Below are 24,308 nucleotides of genomic sequence, written 5' to 3'. Positions count from 1 at the left end.
ACCAAAACTGGCAGGGGGTGGGAGATTGGGATGTCAGCCTGGAACAACTACTGTCATACACAGAGTTAGTGAAAAACAATGAGAATGAGGCAGAAAGAGAATATAGACAGAGGTAAAACAGTGGAACAGATGGCAGTAAAAGCCTGAAAGAAAATAGGCAGACCCCCAGAGAAAATTAAATGAGATTAAAAAGCAGGACCTCAAAGGTAGTAATCTCTGGATTACTCCCGGTGCCACGCACGAGTGAGTATAGAAATAGGAGGATAGAACAGATGAATGCATGGCTGGAGAGATGGTGCAGGAGGGAGGGCTTCAGATTCCTGGGGCATTGGGTCTGGTTCTGGGGGAGGTGGGACCTGTACAGGCTGGACGGGTTGCACCTCAACAGAGCTGGAACCAATGTCCTCGCGGAGAGGTTTGCTAGTGCTGTTGGGGAGTGTTTAAACTAAATTGGCAGGGGGATGGACACCAGGATGTAGCATTAGAAAGGAGAAACAAAGGATTGGGAGAGACAGTTAGCACTAAAGTAAGAAATAGTAAGGTATTAGGTAGGGTCAGACTAAGGGGGAAAAATTCAGTTGTTTGCGCCTCCTGTTAGCGCCTTAAGAGGGCGCAAAGCAACTAGCGCCTGGGTGCGGCGATGTTTGCGCCGCTCGTGAAATTAACTAGATATTTTGCGGCGGTGCTAAACACTACCGCCACGATCTCCTGCGCCGGCAGATCGTGACGTCAGTCGAGTGTGCAACGCCCCAGTAGCACCCCGGACCGGATATTGAGTGGCGCCCCCTGCCTTATCGCCTGCCGCTATCAACGACAGGTTGAGGGGAGCGTTTTGCAGTCAGAAAGGGACTGGGGGAGTGCTATTTAAAGGCGGCCGCTCCCTGCCTTTTTTTGTTGGTGACATTTGTGCACCACGCATTCTGAGAGAGAGAGAGAGAGAGACACTTCTGGAGAGATTCAACGCTGTGTGAAGGAGTTTTGGGTACTGAGCAGCACTTTGCAGGTTCAGTTTGATATGCACTTCCTTGCTTCGCCCGCGCTCTGAGGTAACGCCTTGCTCCTCGGACTTTGCGCCTTGAGAGAGGTGTGTAGCGCCTGATTTAGCGCTCCAATCGCCTCCAGGGGCGATAAAAGCCAAGTTTGCCGTCGGAGGCAATAATTAGTGCCAGGCGCTAAACTTTGCGCACGGCCGATAATGGCGCCCCAAACGGGGCAATACTAAATTTTTCCCCCTAAGAGAACACAGGATGGTCTAAGGTAGGTTTACAGTGTATGTATGTGAACACACAAAGCACAGTAAACAAGATTGGTGAGCTGCAGGTGCAAATAGCCACATGGGAATATGATGTCGTGGCAATAACAGAGATCTGTCTTAAAAAAAGGGCAGGATTGTGTATTAAATATTCCTGGTTATAAGGCGTTCAGGAAAGATAGGAGGTGGTGTGGCACTATTAGTTAAGGAGAATGTTACAGTGCTGGAGAGAGAGGATGTCCTGGAGGGGTCAAGGACAGAATCTATATGGCTAGAGTTAAGAAATAATAGAGGTGCCATTACACTACTGGGTGTATTCTAAAGGCCACCAACTAGTGGGAAAAATATGGAGGAGTAAACTTGCAGAGAAATTAGAGAGAGATGCAAGAACTATAGAGTAGTGATAATGGGGGACTTCAACTATCCTAATATAGACTGGGATAGTAATAGTGTAAAGGGCAGAGAGGGGGAATAATTTCTGCAGTATGTTCAGGAGAACTTTCTTGATGCGTATGTTTCCAGCCCAACGAGGAAGGAGGCATTACTGGATCTGGTTCTGGGGAATGAGGTAGGTCAAGTGGAGCAAGTGTCAGTAGGTGAACATTTAGGGAACATTGATCATAGTCTCATAAGGTTTAGATTAGCTATAGAAAAGGACAGGGAGCAATCTAGAGTCAAAATATTTAATTGGAGGAAGGCCAATTTCAGTGGGATGAGAACGGATCTGGCCCGGGTAAATTGGAATCAAAGATTGGCAGGCAAAACTGTAGTGGAACAATGGGCTGCCTTTAAAGAGGAGATAGATCGGGTACAGTCGAGGTACATTCCCACTAGGGGGAAAGGCAGGGCAACTAAAGTCAGAGCTCCCTGGATGACGAAAGAGATAGAGAGTAAGATGAAGCAGAAAAAGAGTGCGTATGACAGATGTCAGGTTGAGAATACATCTGAGAATCTGGCTAAATATAGAAAATTCAGAGAAGTAAAAAAAAAGAGGGGCAAAGACAGAGTATGTGAATAGAATGGCAGTAACATAAAAGGTAATCCAAAAGTCTTCTATGGCCATATAAATAGTAAATGGGTAGTAGGAGGAGGAGTGGGGCCGATTTGGGACCAAAAAGGAGACCTACACATGGAGGCAGAGGGTATGACTGAGGTGCTAAATGAGTACTTTACATCTGTCTTCACCAAGGAAGAAGATGCTGCCATAGACATAGTGAAGGAGGAGGTAGAGGAGATACTGGATAGGATAAAAATTGATAAAGAGAAGGTACTAGAAAGGCTGGCTGTACTCAAAGTAGATAAGCCACCAGGACCAGATGGGATGCATCCTTGGACACTGAGGGAAGTGAAGGAAGAAATCGTGGAGGTACTGGCCATAATCTTCCAATCCTCCTTTGAAATGGGGGTGGTGCCAGAGGACTGGAGAATTGCAAATGTTACACCCTTGTTCAAAAAAGGGTGTACGGATAAACCCAGCAACTACAGGCCAGTCAGTTTAACCTCAGCAGTGGGGAAGCTTTTAGAAACAATAATGAGGGACAGAATTAACAGTCACTTGGACAAGTGTGGAATAATTAAGGAAAGCCAGCACGGATTTGTTCAAGGCAAATCGTGTTTAACCAACTTAATTGAGTTTTTTGACGAGGTAACAGAGAGGGTTGATGAGGGTAATGCAGTTGACGTAGTGTACATGGATTTCCAAAAGGCGTTTGACAAAGTGCCACATAATAGGTTTGCCAGCAAAGTTGAAGCCCATGGAATAAAAGGGACAGTGGGAGCATGGATACGAAATTGGCTAAGTGACAGGAAACAGAGGGTAGCGGTGAACAGTTGTTTTTCAGACTGGAGGAAGGTATACAGTGGTGGTCCCCAGGGGTCGTTACTAGGACCACTGCTTTTTTTGATATATATTAATGACTTGGATGTGGGTGTACAGGGAACAATTTCAAAATTTGTAGATGACACAAAACTTGGAAGTATAGTGAACAGTGAGGAGGATAGTGATAGACTTCAAGAGGACATAGACAGATTGGTGGAATGGGCGGACACGTGGTAGATTAAATTTAACACAGAAAAGTGCGAAGTGATACATTTTGGTAGAAAGAATGGAGGGAGGAAATATAAACTAAAGGTTACAATCGTAAACTCAATCAAGTTAGTGCACGAACAGAGAGACATAGGGGTATATGTTGAAGGTGGCAGGGCAGGTTGAGAAAGCAGTTAAAAAAGCTTACGGGATCCTGGGCTTTATAAACAGAGGCATAGAGTACAAAAGTGTGGAAATTATGATGAACCTTTATAAAACACTGGTTCAGTCTCAACTGGAGTACTGTGTCCAATTCTGGGCACCGCACTTTAGGATGTAAGGCCTTAGAAAGGGTGCAGAAAAGATTTACGAGAATGTTTCCAGGGATGAGGGACTTCAATTACGTGGATAGACTGGAGAAGCTGAGGTTGTTCTCCTTAGAGCAGAGAAGATTGAGAGTATGATAGAGGTATTCAAAATCATGAGGGGTCTAGACAGTAGATAGAGAGAAACTGTTCCCAGGGTCGAGAACCAGAGGACACAGGTTTAAGCTGATTGGCAGAAGAACCAAAGGCGACGTAAGAAAAAACTTTTACTCAGTGAGTGGTTAGGTTTTGGAATGCACTGCCTGAAAGGGTGGTGGAGGCAGACTCAATCGTGGCTTTCAAAAGGGAATTGGCTAAGTACCTGAAGGGAAACAAATTGCAGGCTACGGGGAAAGGGCGGGGGAGCAGGACTAGCTGAAGTGCTCTTGCAGAGAACCGGCATAGGATTGATGGTCCGTGCTGTAACCATTCTATGATTCTATGATCTCGTATGCACAAGTATGTGGCAGTGCAAAGCCAAGGAGGAAAAAACAAACAGAAGACAGTCATGTGAAACTTGCAGATAAAATAAAAATGTAGGCCTAGAAATTGAGTTGGCGCCGCGCCAGGGCTTTAGCGCCGGAAATTTAGCGCCGGCGCTAAGTCCCCCTGCGCGCGCCAAAAATTCAGTAGCGCCGCGCCCAGACGGCTGCCGGCGCTACTGGAGGGTGTCAGCGCCTCGCAATGGGCGCTGACTGCCGCATTGCGGCGCTAATCCGCCGCTGCGGCACCCGATGCGGTGCGGCAGGCTGGGGAAGTGCAGGCCTCCTCCTTCCGTTAAGGAGGAGCTGCCTGCACCCGACCGCTGGCCGTTGATCTGTGGAGAAAAATGAGCCCGGCACCTCGGAGAAGTGCCGGGCTCGCGGCCCACACGCATCTGTGCCGCGGGGGGGTGTTGGAGGAGTCCGGGGAGGGAGGTGCGGGCAGGCGGCCGCCGGGAAAGCGGCCGGCCGCCGCTCGACCTTAATGCGCCGGCGCTAAGACCCATAGCGAACTTTTGAGAAATCGTTGGTTGCGGCTGCCACGAGCGAGGCGGCCGCAACTCAATTTTGGCGTTCGGGCGCGTTGCCACGGCAACCGGGACGCTGCGCACACCGATGACGTCATTGGTGCCGGCGCAGCGCAACCGGCTAACGCCGATGGCAGCGCCCAAGTGAATTTCTCAATCGGCTGTACTTGCGGCGCTAGGCCCTCTAGCGCCTCAAAATGGGCGCTAACCCCACTCAATTTCTAGGCCGTAATGTTTTAACTTTTACTACATCCTTATGCCAGTACTTCACTGAAAATTCTGGACTCAACGAGGCCTGGGTAACACAGGATTTATGTTAATACTTCAGAATGCATTGTGCGGTCCATCGCCACATGAATTTGCCAATGTTTGTTGCACCAGCAGAAAGAATCACCAATCAAAGACCAAATATTCTTTCTCCACAGGGTGAGAAAATCAGAAAGTGCCCCTTCCTGAAACACACTTAGTGATTGGTTACAGAGCAGAATTGGCAAAGGTCTGGATTGGGGTATTATAAAGTAATTGAAATCTAGGTCGTTCGGTCCAGACAGTCCTTTTTTTTAAAAATTGAAACAAGTCAGTGCAGTTATCTCAATTTCTCACCCTTGTAATCCCCTTTCAAATACTTGTATATATAAGATAGCTTTATTTGGTTAATCTTAAACCCCACTGATTGCACTCTGTTCCTTTGCACATTGGAATAGCGATAACCAACAACAACTTGCATTTATATAGTGCCTTTAATGTAGTAAACGTCTCAAGACATTTAACCCTAATTTAATGTATGTTGACTTCAATAAAATACAGCTACCTGAAAGGCAATTAAAATCAATGAACAGAAGATTACTGAAAGAACTCAAATTTAAAATTATTCATGTACCATTTAAAAATGAGTCAACCCATGAGTTTAATGCTCAGAGCATGAGAGGTATCATACACACACTGAATTTTCCAACTGCTGTACATTGGTCGGTGCATAAATTCATGCCTCATGAGCACGAAATGATTCCGTAGACATGAAACCAGCAAAGACTCACAAAGAAGCACAGTATTACATCAAATAGTTTTGGAACAAAATAAAGGACTTCCATTTATGTAGCATCTTTCACAGCCTCAGGGCATTCCAAAGTAATTTACAGCCAATGAGGTGCTTTTCAATTGTGGTTACTGTTGTAATGTAAGGAAATGTGGCAGCCAATTCGCACACAGCAATGTCCCACAAACAACAATGATATGTGTGATCAGATAATCAGTTTTTTGGTGGAGTTGGTTGAAGGATAAGTGCTGAGCAGGTGAACTCTTCTTCGAATAGTGCCATGAAATCTTATTAATCCATCTGAGAGAGCAGATAGCGCTTCGGTTTAATGTCTTGTCTAAACCTATACTGAATCATTTACTGGTTCCATTAGTGTACATTAGTCAGTTTCTTAGTACATTATTTAATTAATATTTAAAAACTTTTAAAACTTGCCTACTAGTGCCGTGAGCCTAAAAAACTAGCTCAATCTGAAGAGTTTCCTTGACTGGTCGTAAACAAGTGCAATCAGCAGAAGCTCGTCATGCTCATTATTTCGATCTGGGGCATGGCCTGTTTTGTGGAGAGGGCCGGCTTCCAGCACAATTTTTGAAATACTAGTGTTAAAGAGCACGGAAAATCGATTTATGCCTGGCGTAACGTGTGTTTAAAATTCTGCGATTTTTTGCGCCGGTTTGGCCAATTTCAGCCAGATTGGGCTGATAAAACCAACACAAATTCTGGGCCGTAAAGCTTTAGAAGGTTGGGTTTATTTGGTGTCATTCCAAATTAAGATTACAGCTTCCAAACATGTGAAGCAGATTTTATGTGAAGTCTCATTCATCTGGAGAGACAGTCATTGATCTTGGTTTACAAACAAGATCCATTTTGATATACCTCACTCTCAAAAATACACAGCTCCATGTGTTTAACTGGATCCGCAATCTGTCTCTGTCTCACTCTTGCCTGTTCCCTCATTTTGACAACTGTGGTTACCATAGGTACAGACTTCCTCATTCAATTAATTAGTTTTAACCCACACACAAAAATATAAATCACTGACATGCCATGGTGTTGGGGGAAGGTGGGGTGGCGGGGGGGGGGCGCAGAGAACTAACCAGGGATATAGTTCTGGGTGATCAGAACATCATGCTTCTGTGCAACAACTCAACTTGGATCTAAGTTTTCAGTTCTTTCTCATCCTTTAAAAATAGTCAATTTGCATCACTCCTATTCTACACCAGAGAAAAGCTCAACTTACTTGAAGCGGTTGGTCAGATTTTGCTAGTTCTCTAGGTTGACATGTATGGTTGTCAAACACTGTGGAGCTCAATTAGACCACCCAGCAATCCAGGTCAAGAAGCATTGGGTCCCCCCACCCCCCCAAACTCCGGAGTTTTTAAAGTCAACTTTTGTCAAAATAAAGCCAGTTAACCAATTTTTTCGTAACCATTCTTACGAGGTACTCTTGGTGATAGTCCACCTTGAATCCAATTGGATTCTAAAGAACTGATCATAATCGTAGTTTAAACTGTATTGAATGAACAGAGATTTAAAAAAAAAATCATTCACAGGATTTAGGCATCGCTGGGAAGGCCGGCTTTTACTGCCCCATCTCTAGTTGCCCTGAGAAGGTGGCGGTGGGCTTTCTTCTTGAACCGCTGATAGTGCTTTGATAAAACAGTCGCTTGCTAGGCTCTTATGGGGGCGGTTAAGAGTCAATAATGTTGGAATGGGACAGGAGTCACATGTAGACCAGACGGATCACAGATGGCAGGTTTCCTTCCCTAAAGGACTTTGGGAACTAGCTGGATTTTTACAACAATTCGTCAAGATTCATGGTCACTTTTACTGATACCAGCTTTTTATTTCCAAATTTTTAAAACTGAATTCGAATTCTCAAACTTCCATGGTGGGATTTGTACTCACGTTCTCTGGATTGCCAGTCCATAACAAAACCACTACACTGCTATACCCTAACGGTGGAATTTTTATTCTTATGCAGCAATTGTTGTTAAGGTTCATATCTTACGTGGACTCTACTGAATGCAAAACTACCATTATCAGTATGCAGAATCCCTCTATTGGTTCTATAAATCAATCAAACTAGGGAGCCATTTAAACAAATAAAACATTCCATTTACAAGTGGTGTTAGCATAGCAATTTCCATGCCAAGAATATTCAGACGCTATAGTTCCCCCACAAAATAAAGTCCAGTACATTCTTTTCACATCCTAGTGTAAAGTCTGCTATGTTGCGATTTAGAAATTCATATTCCGTCCTGAAGGCCCAAATACACTTGCTTCCCAATTAGATGGTGATGAGTTGGGCCTGATATTGTCACCAACTCTGCTTTGCCACAGCTTGGAACAGTTGTGTTGCATTTGTTTATGAACAAGTGTATGAGAAAATCCCTTTAAGAAAACAGTGGGGCCTCTCCTTAGACCATCACTCCCTTCAATTAACCAGGTACATAGCTCATTAAAATGTCCTGGACAGGTGCAGAAAATAATCAAAAAGGCTAATGGAATGCTGGCCTTTATACTTAGAGGACTAGAATACAAGGGGGTAGAAATTATGCTACAGCTTTCCAGAGCCCTGGTTAGACCACACCTGGAGTCCTGTGAGCAGTTCTGGGCATCACACCTTAGGAAGGATATATTGGCCTTGGAGGGAGTGCAGCGTAGGTTTACCAGAATGATACCTAGAGTCCAAGGGTTAAATTACAAGGAGAGATTACACAAACTAGGCTGTATTCCCTGGCATTTAGAAGGTTAGGGGGGGCCACTCGATTGAAGTTTTCAAGATATTAAAGGGAACTGATAGGGTAGTTAGAGAGAAACTATTTCCGCTGGTAGGACTAGGGGGCAGAGTCTAAAAATTAGAGCCAGACCTTTCAGGAGTGAAGTTAGGAAATATTTCCACACATAAAGGGTGGCACGTTTGGAACTCTCTTCTGCAAATGGCAATTGATGAGGGGTCAAGTGCTAATTTTAAATGAGATTGATAGATTTTTGTTAACCAAAGGTGTTAAGGGATATAGGGCAAAGGCGGATGTTGTATCCGTGTGTTAATGGAGACACGGAATGCAGGAGTTGGTTTAACAGGTGTTTACTGAACAAAGTCTGGGGGTGAACTAAAAGATACAAGACGCTATACAGGCTTATATACCCGAGTGGTCACTACCGGTATTACAGTACACAGGGGCTCTTAAAGGTACATACACTACAGCGGATATATGGAGTTAGGTCACAGATCAGCCATGATCTCATTGAATGACGTAACAGGCTCGAGGGGCTAAATAGCCAACGCCTGTTCCTATGTTCCTAACATGAAGCTGTTCCATCAAGGTTAAAGTAGGGAGGGAATGAAAAAGACCACGAATTAAATAAACAAAAACAAAATACTGTGGATGCTAGAAGTCTAAAATAAAAACAGAAAATACTGGAAATGCTCAGCAGGTCTGGCAGCATCTGTGGAGAGAGAAACAGAGTTAACGTTTCATGTCAATGAACTTTCATCATAACTGGAAGATGTTACAGATGTAACAGGTTTTAAGCAAATACAGAGGCAGGGAAAGGTGGAGGGGGGGAAGGAAAGAACAAAAGGGAAGGCCTGTGATAGGCAGGAGTGCTTAAATGACAAAAGGGATGATGGTGCAAGGCAAAAGCGGGTGGTAATGGGACAAGTAAAGGAACAAAAGATGGGTCTGGAGGAGCTGTAAATGGCAACAGCAGAACTATTACCAGCACCTGCTGTCCGAAAAAATGGGAGCAGTGGTTATGATCTGAACTCAATGTTCAATCCAGAAGGCTGTAAATTGCCTAATCGAAAGATAAGGTGCTATTCCTCGAGCTTCCATTGAACTTCTTTACAACAGTGTAAGAGGGCAAAGACAAAGAGGTCTGAGTGGGAGTGGGACAGAGAGTCAAAATGGCAAGCAACTGCAAGATCAGGGTCATGCTTGCGGACTGAACAGTTCCTCATATTCCACCCTATAGGCCTTCACATGCAAGATCAGGGTCATGCTTGCGGACCGAACAGTTCCTCATATTCCACCCTACAGGCCTTCACATTCAATGGATCATCCTCCGCCACGTCCGCCATCTCCAGCGCGATGCCATCAACAAACACATCTTCCGCTCCCTTTTCAGCATTCCGAAGGGACCATTCCCTCCACGACACCCTGGTTCACTCTTCAATCACCCACAACACCTGCTCCTCTTTGCATGGCACTTTTCCGTGCAAGCTCAGAAGACGTAATACCTGCCCTTTCACCTCCTCTCGTTCCACCGTCCAGGGCCCCAAACACTTCTTCCAGGTGAAGAGTGATTTACTTGTAGTATACTGAATTCGCTGCTCACAAGATGGTCTCCTCTACATTGGGGAGACCAAACGCAGATTGGGAGATCGCTTTGCTGAACACCTCTGTTCAATCTGCAAGCATGATCCTGAGCCTCTGGTCGCTTACCATATTAACTCTCCGTCCCACTCGGACCTCTGTCCTTGGCCTCCTACATTATTCTAATGAAGCTCAATGGAAGCTCAAGGAACAGCACCTCATCTTTCGACTAGTCAACTTACAGTCTAATCAACAACATTGAGTCCAACAATTTCAGATCATAACCACTGCTCTGATTTTTTTGGACAGCAGGGGCTGGTAATGGTTCTGCTGCTGCCATTTACAGTTCCTCTAAATCCACTTGTCCCATTACCCTACCCCACCCCCCTTTGCCTTGCATCATCATCCCTTTCGTCATTTAAGCACTCCTGGCTTCCACCCTATCACAGGCCTTCCCTTTTGTTCTTTCATTCCCGTCCCCTTTCCCTGCCTCTGTACTTACTTAATACTTGTTGCATCTCCAACATCTTCCAGTTCTGACAAAATGTCATCGACTTGAAACGTTAACTCTGTTTCTCTCACCACAGATGCTGCCTGACCTGCTGAGTATTTCTCAAATTTTATGAATTAAGTCAAAATTGGTTATTCTAAGTTGGCACAGAACATGGAGATTGCCATTTCTGCAGTATTTTGTGGCATTTTGGACAACCTACCTTTAATATGACATAGATGAATTTGAAAGAGTTCAAAGAGAAACGAGGATGATTCCAGGATTTATGATTCCAAGTTATGTGGAGATTTTTCAGAATTGAATACTTCGTCACCAGAAAAAAGGGGAAGGGGAAGGATATAATCTAAGGGGGAGAAATTCAGTTGGCTGCGCCACCCGTTAGCGCCTTAAGAGGGCGGTAAGTGGGTCGCAAGCCAACTGGCGCCCAGGCGCGGCACTGTCCATGCCTCCCGCTAAATTCTGGCGCTAGCCGTTAGCGCTGCACCGCCACCAATGATGTCATCGGTGTGCGCAGCACCCCGCTGACGTCCCGGCCGCGATATTTGGAAGCGCCCCCTGATTTACCGCCGGATGCTATGTCTGACCGGTTCAGGGGGGCCTACCTGCGGCCGGGGAGGCGCAAATTAAAGGAGAGGTGCGGGGCGGCCATTTTTGTTGTTGCCCGCCTGCCAGCATCTGCCTGCGCTCCCGTCCCGGCCTCTTGAACACCCCCCCACCCCCCGCGGAGTTCCGGCTGCGTTCCGAGAGCCCGGCACTTCTCCTCGGTGCTGGGCTCTTTTGCCTGCACTCGCGATCCTCGGGGGCCCAGCTGGGCCCCAGATCGCGCTGCACAAGGCCCCTCCCCTTTAAGAAGAGGAGGAAGACCTGCAATACTGCAGCGCGACGTGCTGCAGCGTGTGGCGCTATGGCACGTTGCGCCACGATATTCAGTCGCAGCGCCCCAAGAGGGATGCGGGGCGCCTCCAGTAGCGCCGCGCTTCCCTTTGGGGCGCTACCACTCAATTTCCGGCGGGCGGCCGTGAATGCTTCCGGGGCGCTACTTTTAGCACCCTGGCGAGGCTGGTGCCCCAAACGGGGCTATACTCAATTTCTCCCCCTAAGCCTTTAAAAAGGCGGAATCACAGACAGAGTGGATGTAAACAATGTACTTCACTTGAACTATGAACATAAAACTAGGAGAGAGAGAATCTTAAAGTTAACAAGCTTCAAGTGAGACTAGAAATTGGAAGAATTTCTCTTTCTTCCCCTCCCACCACCAAACAGGGTAGTCGATATGTGGCAGAGACTCCGATGAAACAGTTATATGAGGTGTTGAAAAGCAATTAAAAAAAAAGTGGGATAACTATCTGGTTATTAATAAAATTGAAGATTATGTAAAAATGTAAAGAGCAAGGTGATCAAATATTCCACGTGATACAATGGCTCCTGTGCTCCAGAGCAGCAAGGCAGTGGACCAGGGCAAAATAGTGCATTTCATTAAACAGTCTGCAGTTTCACTTGATTATTTTTGGGGAATAGGGTGTATTTATGTCAAACGTTCCCTCAGGACATTCCACAGTAGGTAGGTTGCAGGTAAACATACATGGTCTGTGGAAAGAATGTGAGTTTTCCATCAGTGCTTTTTTTTCCCCACTGATTCTGGTTCAGCTCCCTCACACCAACTTCTTCCACTGTCTGCTTTGATAGAGCCTTCAAGTATCATTCCTCCAATGATAGCAATCATTTAAGCATGAACATTCTCTAAGTTTGGGCTTTAGAAAGTGGCCTAATGATAAAGATTATTATATTAATAAAGGAGTCTCACCAATGGTAAAAATGGTTAATTCTTTCTGAGGACCCAAGGGGGGAAAAATTCGTTATCGCCCCATTTGGGGCGCAATTATCGGCCGGGCGCAAAGTTTAGCGCCTGGCACTAATTATCGCCTCCGACTGCAAACTTGACTTCTATCGCCTCTGGAGATGTTTGGAGTGCAAAATCAGGTGCTACACACCTCTCTTAAGGCGCTAACGCCGAGGAGCAAGGCACTACCTCAGAGCGCTGGTGAAGCTCATGTGATGTCAGTCAGCAATGGAACACAGACACACTGGTGCCGGCCAGTTCTTAAAGGGGTGGGTTGATCTTGCTCTCCATCCACACCCTGCTCATTGCAGCCTTGAATCTCGGCCTGCAGAGACCTGTACATCAATTCTGCTGGAAAGAACAATGGAGCAGCCCAGGGAAAGAGCTCAGAGTGCAGCCCCCATAGTCTCTTCTAAATCGATGCAAGGAAGGTCAAATCAAAATTAACATGCAAAGTGCTGCTCAGTACCCAAAACTCCTTCACACAGCGTTGAATCTCTCCAGAAGTCTCTCTCTCTCTCTCTCAGAATGCGTGGTGCAAAAATGTCGCTGACAAAAAAAGGCAGGAAGCGGCCGCCTTTAAATAGCACTCCCCCAGTCCCTTCCCGGCTGAAAAACATTCCCCTCTACCTGTCATTGCTAGCGGCAGGCGGTAAGACAGGGGGCGCCACTCAATATCCGGTCTGGGGCGCTACACGCTCAACTGACGTCACGATCTGCAGGCGCAGGAGATCGTGGCAGTAGTGTTTAGCGCTGCCACAAACTGTCTGGTCAATTTCGCGAGTGGCGCAAACATCGCCGGCCTTAGGACACTAACGGGAAGCGCAAAGCAACCAAATTTCCCCCCCCGCCAAGGACTTTAGTTTCTCAACAAAACATTTTCCTTTGCAATTGTTTTTAATGGAATCATGCAATGTGTCTCCATCTAGAGTTCTTTAAAAATACAGCTTCAAAGACATCTGATTCTAGCTATTGTATGGAAATGCTATAGCAATCAATTAAAGTATACATATCTGCAAGATCACAATGCTCATAAACTGATCCATGGCTTCAACATAATGCATGTTGTTCAAATCTGAAAGATTGATTAAGCTATTAGGGAAACACAAGACAGACTGTCAACTATTCTGACTGCCACAGTTAAGTGAAAGTAGACAATTGTTTTTCCATTCAATGCAAGAAAATCTTCAATTCATCTATATCTGTTAAAGATCGCACTTCAAATCAACTCTCATGCAACCTTGATGGGAGGTATATTCATTCAATCTTGCTGATCTACATTCAATATCAGTTCACTTGGTTCACCAGATCTGTGCAGTGTGATAGCATCACGTGATGAGAGGATAGAAAGAGAAAAGTGAATGACATGAAGGGACATCACTTCTATTTGTACCCAAGTTCGGATTCCAGTTCAGTGCCTGCATAGCTTCTACCCATGCAAAGTAACCTTCAATAAAAAAATCAGCTTCTTTCAATACAATAATCTAGTTATTTGTTTCATGTAGCCGCTTCCTTGTATGAAGCATACATCATGCTTTGCCCATGGATTTTATTGATTGGGTTTTCATTTGATGAAATGTACAGGATCTTCAATTTCAAATTAAATAAATCCTATTAATTTTAACATGTGAATTATAAGTGCACTTTCCTCAATACGTGCATTATGTATATTCATCTAGTTTATGATTTTATTACAAAAAAGCACCTACAGCATTCAAACAATGATACCCACCAGCAGAAGCAACAATTTCATGCTTGTGGTAGTTGGGACTATTGCTCATGGCACCAGCAACTTAATGTCTACATGGCAGCAGGAATAAAGCTGCCATGACTGGCAGTCCGACTGACTTTCCTATTTTAGCAGCCAAATCATTAACAGCCAGAAGCTACCACCAAGGCGTAGGAAAGTTGACATACAGTCAGTGGTACATCAGTTAACATCTCGTGACCCAATATCTAACCAACTGTTGGTTTCTTTTCTGGGGGGGGGGGGGGGGGGGAGGCGGGGGGAAGAGGGTGAATCAAAGGCTCGACAGTAGAGTTACACAGCGTAAACCATTTAAAGAAAACATTCTTGTACAAAATGAGGTAGTTGCTATGCTAGTCACAGACATTACCCTGGGGCCTTCCAAACATTATACAGCAATCATCCAGGGAAAAGGTTCCAGCTATACATTGCCGTGTATCTATATCTTATATCTGTGTGCACTTCTTGTCTGCATAACTTTACTTCTTGTTGTCACAGTTTTATTGCACTTTGTGCCCCAAGAAAAAAAGACAGACTTCTGATTACACAGCTGTTGTAAACTTTTCTTTTCTGTTTTATTGACTTCGGAAAGCAGATTAAGCTGAGAGACAGAGAGAGAGAGAGAGAGAGAGAGAGAGAGAGACAATGCCAGCAGGGAGAAAATGAGGCAGAGAGAGAGAAACAGAGGCAGAGAGGGTTTTTCCCCTCTTTACAGTATGAGGAAGTCATATGTGTGAGGCTTTGATGCTTGATTTTAGTCTGGAGAATGTTGCTTTGATTTGGTTCTGGAAACAGTGAAACCAATTAGTTTGCATTTTGACAAAGAGGTGTAATGTTTTATTTCTACTGGTGTCAAAGAACAAATGGTTTCCACCTCAATCTTTGCTAACCTGCCCCAATTAAGAGTTTCTGCTTGGTTGTAAACACGTCATAAATGGGTGAAATATTTTTGTCTATATTTATTACCTTCCAATTTGCAACACGTTCTGAATTGAAGAAGGAACATTTTCTGAATTTTTTTTGTAACCAAAATGATTGCCCATTATGTTGAAATAAATGTCCTCCTTAATGATGGAATGGTGATGAGTAATAAACTTTTAATAAATTCAATGTTTAGTTACAGCAGATAATGAGATTCCTTTTAAACTAGAGTAGACCCAGCCAAAAAAAAAAGCAACCTGATAACAAAAATGGGGCAATAATGTTCATGTTTGTCTGACTCAGATAAACACATTTATTTGAAGAAAAACACTTAGTCCTTTGGCTGCTTGGATGAGTGAAAGACTCAGTCAACATCAGCACGTCAGTGAATTATGTTCTTTCCCCAAACAATCGCAATACCATGAGTAATACAATGTAATCTTTACTGTAATGATGAATCACTCCTCCCCCCAAATAATATTAATCTGCTGAATTATCGAAGTATAAATAGAAAAGGCTGAATTAAAAGTGGAGCAGTGATAAATGCTCTTAATCTTCTTTACTAGAGCACGTTCCATATAATCTCAAGAATAAGTCACCACAAATTGGATGAGATAACACACCTGCATATCAAATGAGTCACTCATAATTATAAATCACAATTAATCACTGCTTAATGACAAGATAAAGTGCTGTTGAAAGTTTCCACTGCAGCACTCACTTAGTATTGCCAGTCTAGATTATGTGCTCACGTTTCTGGAGTGGGGTTTAACCAACAACTTTCTGACTCGGAATCGAGAATGTTACCACTGAGCCAAGCTTGACACCTGACATTCCTGGCTAATGTGCAATTCTCTGACAGAGGAGTGGAACCCATTTGGTCTTTGTGTTTGGAGGAATGAAGCTTGGGCATTCTTGTTGCCAACATTGTTTTCCATTGAATGAATTTGACTGACCCCTTAAGTCCTGTCCTGAGTTTGTAGCGGGCTTCATATTTTGAAGTCATGCATTAATAAAAGACAAAGAAAACAGAATTGACATACTTCTATTATTGGGATTGATACATGACACTTGATACGGATTTAAAAAATAGAGGCTGGCATTAAGCAGAGGTCAAAGAATTGTCAAGTGGAACTGAACTGACTGACTAAAGTAAGCTGTGTTCACATTATATTTTGACGGTCTAACAGTAACAGTTGTTCCATTAATGAGAGTTTTGGCTAATTATAAACTAACTGCCTTTTTTACTTGTGTTTAATGCTTGACCAATTTACAACCACTGCACAGTAATCAGATTTGATCCAAATCAATTAAATGCTCAGTTTATTGGTTTTTAAACCAACATGGCTGTAATGGACCTCACCGTCCTTGGCCTCTTGCATCGTTCCACGGAAGCTCAACGTAAGCTCGAGGAACAGCACCTCATCTTCCGATTAGGCACTTTGCAGCCTTCCGGATTCAATATCAAGTTCAACAATTTCAGATCATAACCTCGGCCCCTATTACATTTTTACTTACATATTTTTTTCTCCACCCCTTTGTTTTGGGTCTTCCCTTCCCCCCACCTTTCCTTTTTTTTTTCTCTCCCTCCTACATGGCAGCTGTCTCTCATCCTGCCAGTACACTTCTCACCTCATCTCAGCCGTCTTTGTCTCCTCTGTCCTATTACCATCTCGTCTGGTTTTGAATACCTCTTAATGTCTCTTTACTTCTCTTTTGTTCTATCGCAGCCCTGCCTTCGATCTATTTTATTTCCTTTCCAGTTTTGAAAAAGGGTTTCAACCCGAAACGTCGACTTTTAATTTCTCTCCACGGATGTTGCCTGGCCTGCTGAGTTTTTCCAGCATTTTCTGCTGTTATTTCGGATTTCCAGCATCTGCAGTATTTTGCTATCGTACATGGCTGTAATGATAATCTTTCTGATGTTACAACACTGCTCTACCAGAAATGGAGGATTACGTTCTGGGACAACCAAATTCAATGTTGAGCAGATCAATTCAAAATAATTTAGTTGTCGACATGAAGTGGTTCAAAGCAGGGCAGAACAGATACTCCTGTGTAAATCTTACAGCAATGGAACAACATAAATTTATATATATATAATATATATATATATTATTTTATTTATTCATTCTTGGGATGTGGGGCATTGCCCAACCCTAGTCGCCCTCGAGAAGGTGGTAGTGAGCTACCCTCTTGAACCGCTGCAGTCCATGTCGTGAAGGGACTCCAGGATGTTGACCCAGCGATGATGAAGGAATGGCGATATATCTCCAAGCCAGGATGGTCTGTGACTTGATAGGGAACTTGGAGCTGGTGGTGTTCCCATGCACCTGCTGTTCTTGTCCTTCTAGGTGGTAGAGGTCGCAGGTTTGGGAGATGCTGTCAAAGAAGCCTTGGCTTGTAGATGGTACATACTGCAGCTATGGTGGTGGGAGTGAGTGTTTAAGGTGGTGGATGGGGTGTCAATCAAGTGGAATGCTTTGTCCTGGATGGCGTCTAGCTTCTCGAGTCCTTGTTGGAGCTGCACTCATCCAGGCAACTGGATAGTATTCCATCACACTCCTGACTTGTGCCTTGTAGGTAGTGGAATGGCTTTGGGAGTCAGGAGGTGAGTCACTTACCACAGAATATCCAGCCTCTGACCTGCTTTTGCAGCCACTGTATTTATGTGGCTATTACAGTTAAGTTTCTGGTCAATGGTGACTCCCAGGATGTTGATGGTGGGGGATTTAACGATGGTAATGCCATTGAATGTCAAGGGGAGGCGGTTAGACTCTCTCCTGTTGGAGATGATCATTGCCTGATACTTGTGTGGCGCAAATGTTACTTGCTACTCATCAGTCCAAGCCTGGATGCTGTCCAGGTCTTGCTGAATGTGGGCACGGACTGCTTCATAATCTGAGGAATTGCAAATGGAACTGAACACTGTGCAATCATCAGTCAACATCCCACTTCTGACCTTATGATGGAGGGAAGGTCATTGATGAAGCAGCTGAAGATGGTTGGGCCTAGGATACTGCCCTGAGGAACTTCTGCCACGATGGTCTGGGGCTGAGATTATTGGCCTCCAACAACCACAAACATCTTACTTTTGACCAGTTCTGACGAAAGGTCATTGACCTGAAATGTTAACTCTGTTTCTCTCTTCACAAATGCTGCCTGACCTGCTGAGTTTCTCCAGCATTTTCTGTTTTTATTTCAGATTTCCAGCATCTGCAGTATTTTCTTTTTGTTTCATCTTACTTTGTGCTAGGTATGACTCCAACTAGTCGAGAGTTTTCCCCCAATCCCCATTGACTTCAGTTTTACTAGGGCTGCTTGATGTCAAGGGCAGTCGCTCTCACCTCATCTCTGGGATTCAGCTCTTTTGTCCCTGTTTGGTCCAAGGCTATAATGAGGTCTGAAGCCGAGTATCCCTGGTGGAAACCAAACTGAACGTCAGTGAGCAGGCTACTTGTGAGTAAGTGCTGCTTGATAGCACTGTCAACAACACCTTCCATCACTTTGCTGATGATTGAGAGTAGGCTGATGTGGAGGAAATTGGTCGGATGAATTTGTCCTGGTTTCTGTGGACAGGATATACCTGGGCAATTTTCCACTTCGTCGGGTAGTTGCCAATGTTGTAGCTGTACTGGAACAGCTTGGCTAGACACTCAGCTAGTCCTGGAGCACAAGTCTTCAACACTACAGCCGAGATGTTGTCAGGGCCCACAACCTTTGCTGTATCCAGTGCACTCAGCTGTGTCTTGATATCACGTGGAGTGAATCAAATTTGCTGCAGACAGGTATCTGTGATGGTGGGGACTTCTGGAGGAGGCTAAGATGGATCATCCACTTGACACTTCTAGCTAAAGACAATTGCAAACGTTTCAGCCTTGTCTTTTGCATTCATGTGCTGGGCTCCGCCATTGTTGAGTATGGGAATGTTCATGAAGTCTCTTCTTCCCGTTAGTTGTTTAATTGTCCATCACCATTCATGACTGGATGTGGCAGGACTGCAGAGCTTTGATCTGATCCATCGGTTGTGAAATCGCTTAGCTCTGTCTATAGCATGCTGATTCTGCTGTTTAGCACACATGTTGTCCTGTCTTGTTGCTTCACCAGCTTGGCACCTCATTTTTAGGTACATCTGGTGCTGCTCCTGATATGCACTTCTACACTCTCATTGAACCACGGTTGGTCACCTTGCTTGATGGTAATGGCAGAGTGGGGGATCTGGCGGGACTGAGGTTACAGACTGTGGTGGAATACAATTCTGCTGCTGCTGATGACCCACAGCGCCTCATGGATGCCCAGTTTTCAGCTGCTATATCTGTTCTTAATCTATCCCATTTAGCACGGTGGTAGTGTCACACAACACGATGGAGGGTGTCCTCAGTGTGAAGATGGGACTGGGTCTCCACAAGGATGTGTAGTGGTCACTCCTACCGATAATGTAATGGACAGATACATCTGCGACAGATAGATTGGTGAGGTGGGACATGACATATTCAGGGATGGTGATGGGGGAGTCTAGGTCGGTGGCTGATGGGTATGATTCTGTGAGTATGACTATGTCACAGTTGCACAACTTTGGCACAAGTCCTTAACAAGGAGGACTTAGCAGGGTCGACTGGGCTGGGTGTGCCTTTGTCATTTCCAAATCCGTTGCCTTTGCAGTGGTTGGAAACAACTGAGTGGCTTGCTAGCCATTTCAGAGGGCAGTTAAGAGTCAACCACATTGCTGTGGGTCTGGAATCATATAAAGGTCAGACGAGGCAAGGTCTCCTTCCCTAAAGGACATTTGTGAACCAGTTGGGTTTTTACAACAATCCGATAGCTTCATGTTCACCACTGATACTAGCTTTTTATTCCAGATTTATTTCATTGTTTTTTTAAAAACTGAATTCAAATTCAGAAACTGCTATGGTGGCATTTGAACACATGTCTCCAGATTATTAGTCCAAACCTCTGGATTAATAGTTCAGTAACATAACCAATACATTACCATACCCAGTAGCACCGTTAACATAGCAAAATCATGCAATATAAGCATCACCAATTGTAGCTTTTACTAAATGATTTGAAATACCACTTCAAGTAAATACAGTTACATCTTAAAAGCAAAGAATCTGTTATGTTACCTACTTTTCCAGAGCCACAGCAATATCCTGAAAGCCCTGCGCAGTTATGTTATTCTTGTCCCAAATTACTGTCCTGTTGAAAAAGATCAGCCATTTTTCAATAAGACACTTACAATATTTAATACATAAAATTATGCCCAGAGAGACAGTTAACAAACATTAATATTTTAAGCTTTACCAGCTGTAGTTCTACTGTAGTTAGTATTAGCTGATCTCCCTTGGTGTTGCTCAAACAACCTGCAACACAGTTGCAATGTTTAGCTGCAAGTTGCCCTGTCCCTTCAAAGCCACAGCTCAGGTGTTCCCTGAGGAAGTTGCCTGAACAGGTACTGAAGTCAATCAGAGGACAATCATTGTTGTTGGAAGTCTCCCTGGATTGGTTGCTGCTATCTTCCTCTCCTTGTTATCTCAACAATCCCTCCAGGTTATCAAATTGAGAATAAACAAGAAAAACTAGCTTTCTTTCTCTTATAACAAGATAAATCCACATAATATAAAGATCAGTCCTGAAGAAAAATTATTTACAGAAGAATAATTTTACCTGAGCTTAGTGTTGATTTGTAGGGCCTTCCCCAGCATCTTAGCACCAATATCTCCCATTCCATTCCCACTGATGTCCACCTTAGTCAAGGAAGAATTGCTTCCCAAAGCGTTAATTATTATCGTTAATTCCGTCTTAAGCTTTGAATCTGCTAGGGACAGTGACTCTAGCGGCTACAAGGAATAAAAGGAAATGTATTAGCTTGAAATCAAATTCTTATAACGGAAAATTTAAAAAAAATCCCTCAGTACTGCATTGGAGTGTCAGCCTAGATTTTTGTGCTCAAGCCTCTGGAGTGAGACTTGAACCCACAACCTTCTGACTTAGAGGCGAGGGTGCTACCAACTGAGTCACGACTGACACCAGGAAAATTGTATGTTGGACATCTTGGGGAGTTAAGGGTTAATAATCAAACTTCTTTGTACCTTAGAACAACAGGCTTTCAATATAAACAGGATGGCTTTGAAATGTCGTGAGAAGGAGGCATAGCTTGACATCTGCTTTTAGAGTCTGTGTGTTATATATGAAGTGCTTGTGCAGGGAATACGTGACAGTAATAACAGCAGCCATGGGTGAATAAAGTATAACTTTGGTGGCTAGGGTAATAAACATAGAAGGGATCCATTAACTATAGTATAGAAAGACAATGGTTAATAAAGCTTGTTCTCAAAGAGGTTAAGAACAGTTAGGTCAGAAAGTCTTGTTTGAGGGAAGTAGCTTTGGATAATCAACTACAGGAAACTCTCGTTTAAATGGCACCGAAATATCCGGAATTTTCTATTAACCGGCAAAATTCATACTCCGAAAACAACACCTCAATAACCGGAAATGTGGCAGAGTCCGAGTCCAAGTCTCCCGCAGTGGCCGAGTTAGTCAGTGGGGGTAGTTCTCCAAACTGCCACTACTCGGCTTCTTGGCACTGTCGGAAGTCCAATTACTGTATACTGCACATTTCTTGATTTTTAAAAATTTTTTGTTTGTTAAAAATAGCCTCGGTAGATAACCCTCTCCGTCATCCGGAATTTTTAATCAACCGGCACCATCCCGGTCCCGTCAGTGCCGGATACCAAAGAGTTTCCTGTACAACTGTTTACATGAATCGACTGTCTTCAAATAATTTGGAAACAGATACGTCAGGAGGGCTTGTCTGTGACATGTACCTTTGATGTAGGCAAAATATGGGGCTAGAAATTGTGGTCAGAGGCGTACATCTGGAGTACGCCTCCAACCCACAAAACAATTACAAAAGTACCTGCTGGCGGCCAGGCTGCGAAAACTTGCCATCTCAGGCCTCGAGGCAGAGGACAGCGTAATTGCCCACATATCCCAGGGACGCAGGCAGTGCGGAAGCATACTGGGATCACGTGGGCCTGGTCCTCTAATCAATAAGCAGAATTCCATTTCAATCATTTACGAAGGGAATCCCCTAATGAGATGCAATGGAATCCCCAAATCTAATAATTATACAATGTACAGAATTGGAATTTTATTCATAATTACCTTAATTCCACCAACCTCACTAAAAATAGAATTTTTTGATAATTTTATACACCATTAAAAGTGTAATCCAGACCAATATTTGCATAAATTCATTTCGTACAGTGTATGTGCATAATTTATATTTGAAAGTGTTTAATTAAAGTCTTAGCCCCTTACGCTGATGCAAACAGGCCCTATGCCTGCTTGCATCAACCGTAAGACTTCCGTGCACAATCGCTGGCCAGTCGGTGGCCAAATAGCCCAACTCTGCGCCAGCGATTTGCTTTTTCGTGGCCCCTGTGGATGGCCTGTCAATGCATACGTTGACAGGCCGCAAGTTCTAGATTTCAAGCATGCGCAAGAAGGTGCTATCAAGGGTAGCATGTAAACGAATAAGGGGAGAGAACCAAGGATGGAATTCTGAGGTACCCCAAAGCATGGAAATAGAAGCCATTGGAGGCAATGTAATATTGACAGTTTGGCAGGTAAGTGTAGAACTAGAACTATGGAGTTGGACTGTGAAGGAAAGTGGTCATTCAAGATGGATAAAGTGGTCAATAGCATCAAAGGAAGTCGGAAAAGTTGAGGAGAATGAGGACAATCAATAAGTATTAGTCTTACAAGATGTCATTGGTGACTTTGACTTGTGCAACCTCGTGTTGAGGGTGGGGTGGAAGACTGATTGGATAGCATTGAATAGGGAGTGATGCGAGAGGCAAGTGTGTAGTTACAAGGCAATGACACATTTCAGGATTTTAAAAAAAGATTGAAAAGAGAGAAATATTTGGAGATGCAGATGGTGAGAGTAATTTTTTTGAAGAAGTGGGGGTTGGGGGGTGATGAAACAGAATAAGGATAGGTTGATAACGTCAGTGGTCATTGGATCAAGAAAGGGAAGTTGGGTAATCAGGTGTTTGGATTGTAGAGGGTTGAGGGGGCAGGTGGTGGGCGTCATGGATTAGATACGTTTATTTATGATGGATAAATATGAACTACGGACTAACGGGGAGGCGTCAGAGGAAGATAAGGCAAGAAAGCAGATTTCTTTATTTTGAACATGAAAACTCCATGAGCTCCTTTTCCATTCTCTGAAAGGGAAGTACTGGAACCATATAGGGTCCTAAATCCTTACACAAAATACTGATGCTGTGTTTTTCTGAAAAGTTTCTAAATCATAGAACTGCAAGTCAATGCAAAAATCTAGCTGACTACTGAAGATTTTAGCTTGGAACTCAAAATACAATTAAGTCACACCTTCCTTGAATAACAAACCTAACTGAAGTGTAGCTGAATTTGGCACAGGGTCCCGAGTGCCACGATGTTATAATGGACTCTATCCAATTTATTAAAAGCCGTTGGTGACATTACCAAGGTGACAATGTTTTACGAGATTTCTCCCTGCCAGGTAATGAAGCAAAAACCTCAGGAAATTAATGTAGCATTGCTGTCCACATTTTTCAATCATTAACCAGATATTCATTCAGCTCTTCTTTACTGCACTTAATTTAAGTAGCATTCATATTCTCTTCTACACATCTCATTTCTCTGAAATGCCAAGTTTCACTTAAGACTGATTAACTTTATACTTCTATCCTCTAGTTCTGCATCACAACCTAAATGAAGCCCAGTTACCTCTGCCTTATTCATGCCTTTTAGCTTTACAAAGACTTAAATCTTGCCCTCTCTCGATCATCTTTCATTATACCTCAAATTGTTTTAAGTTCCAGAATTATATTGCTACCTTCCTCTGTACCATATCTAGTGCATCAGCATTCTTTTGAAGACATTCTATATATGGCCATACCATTGAATTAAAACAATCCTTTTAATTTCTAATCAAATGCCTCAGTGTGTACCCCATCACTTGATTAATTCACAGTTTAATAATCTCACATTGACTGGATATGAGTGCATGACCAAAATAATCACACCCAAATCTTTCTCCTGTTCTACTTTTGCTGGTGGGCGTCCATTCCTTCATATTTCCTGTATTAAGGGTTTTTCTCCTGTTGTCATTTTGAAAATGACAATATTATGGCTCTGAATGACTTTGATTTAAACATTTGGAAGTAATGAATTAGCTTTGCTCCCTTTATCCACTGTCCCTTTCCTTCTTATTGGAAAATGCTCCAT

The 24,308-nt window shown here is 43.7% G+C and overlaps 1 protein-coding gene across 1 annotated transcript in view; it reads right to left on the bottom strand.

Moving 5' to 3' along the window:
• LOC147117677 (F-actin-uncapping protein LRRC16A-like) overlaps window positions 1-24,308 on the bottom strand; it is a 494,673-nt gene that overhangs the window by 144,316 nt on the left and 326,049 nt on the right. Inside the window, exons 20-21 of the mRNA XM_085989391.1 lie at window positions 20,697-20,869; window positions 20,160-20,228 (exon numbers count right to left, since the gene is read on the bottom strand). Coding sequence (XP_085845517.1) covers window positions 20,160-20,228; window positions 20,697-20,869 — 242 coding nt within the window. The remainder of the gene's footprint in view (window positions 1-20,159; window positions 20,229-20,696; window positions 20,870-24,308) is intronic.

The sequence above is a fragment of the Somniosus microcephalus genome, chromosome 5, assembly GCF_052327205.1.
Source record: "Somniosus microcephalus isolate GS21.2 chromosome 5, FLI_Smic_1.0, whole genome shotgun sequence".
NCBI lineage: Eukaryota > Metazoa > Chordata > Chondrichthyes > Squaliformes > Somniosidae > Somniosus > Somniosus microcephalus.
This window is presented reverse-complemented; position numbering and strand designations above follow the sequence as displayed.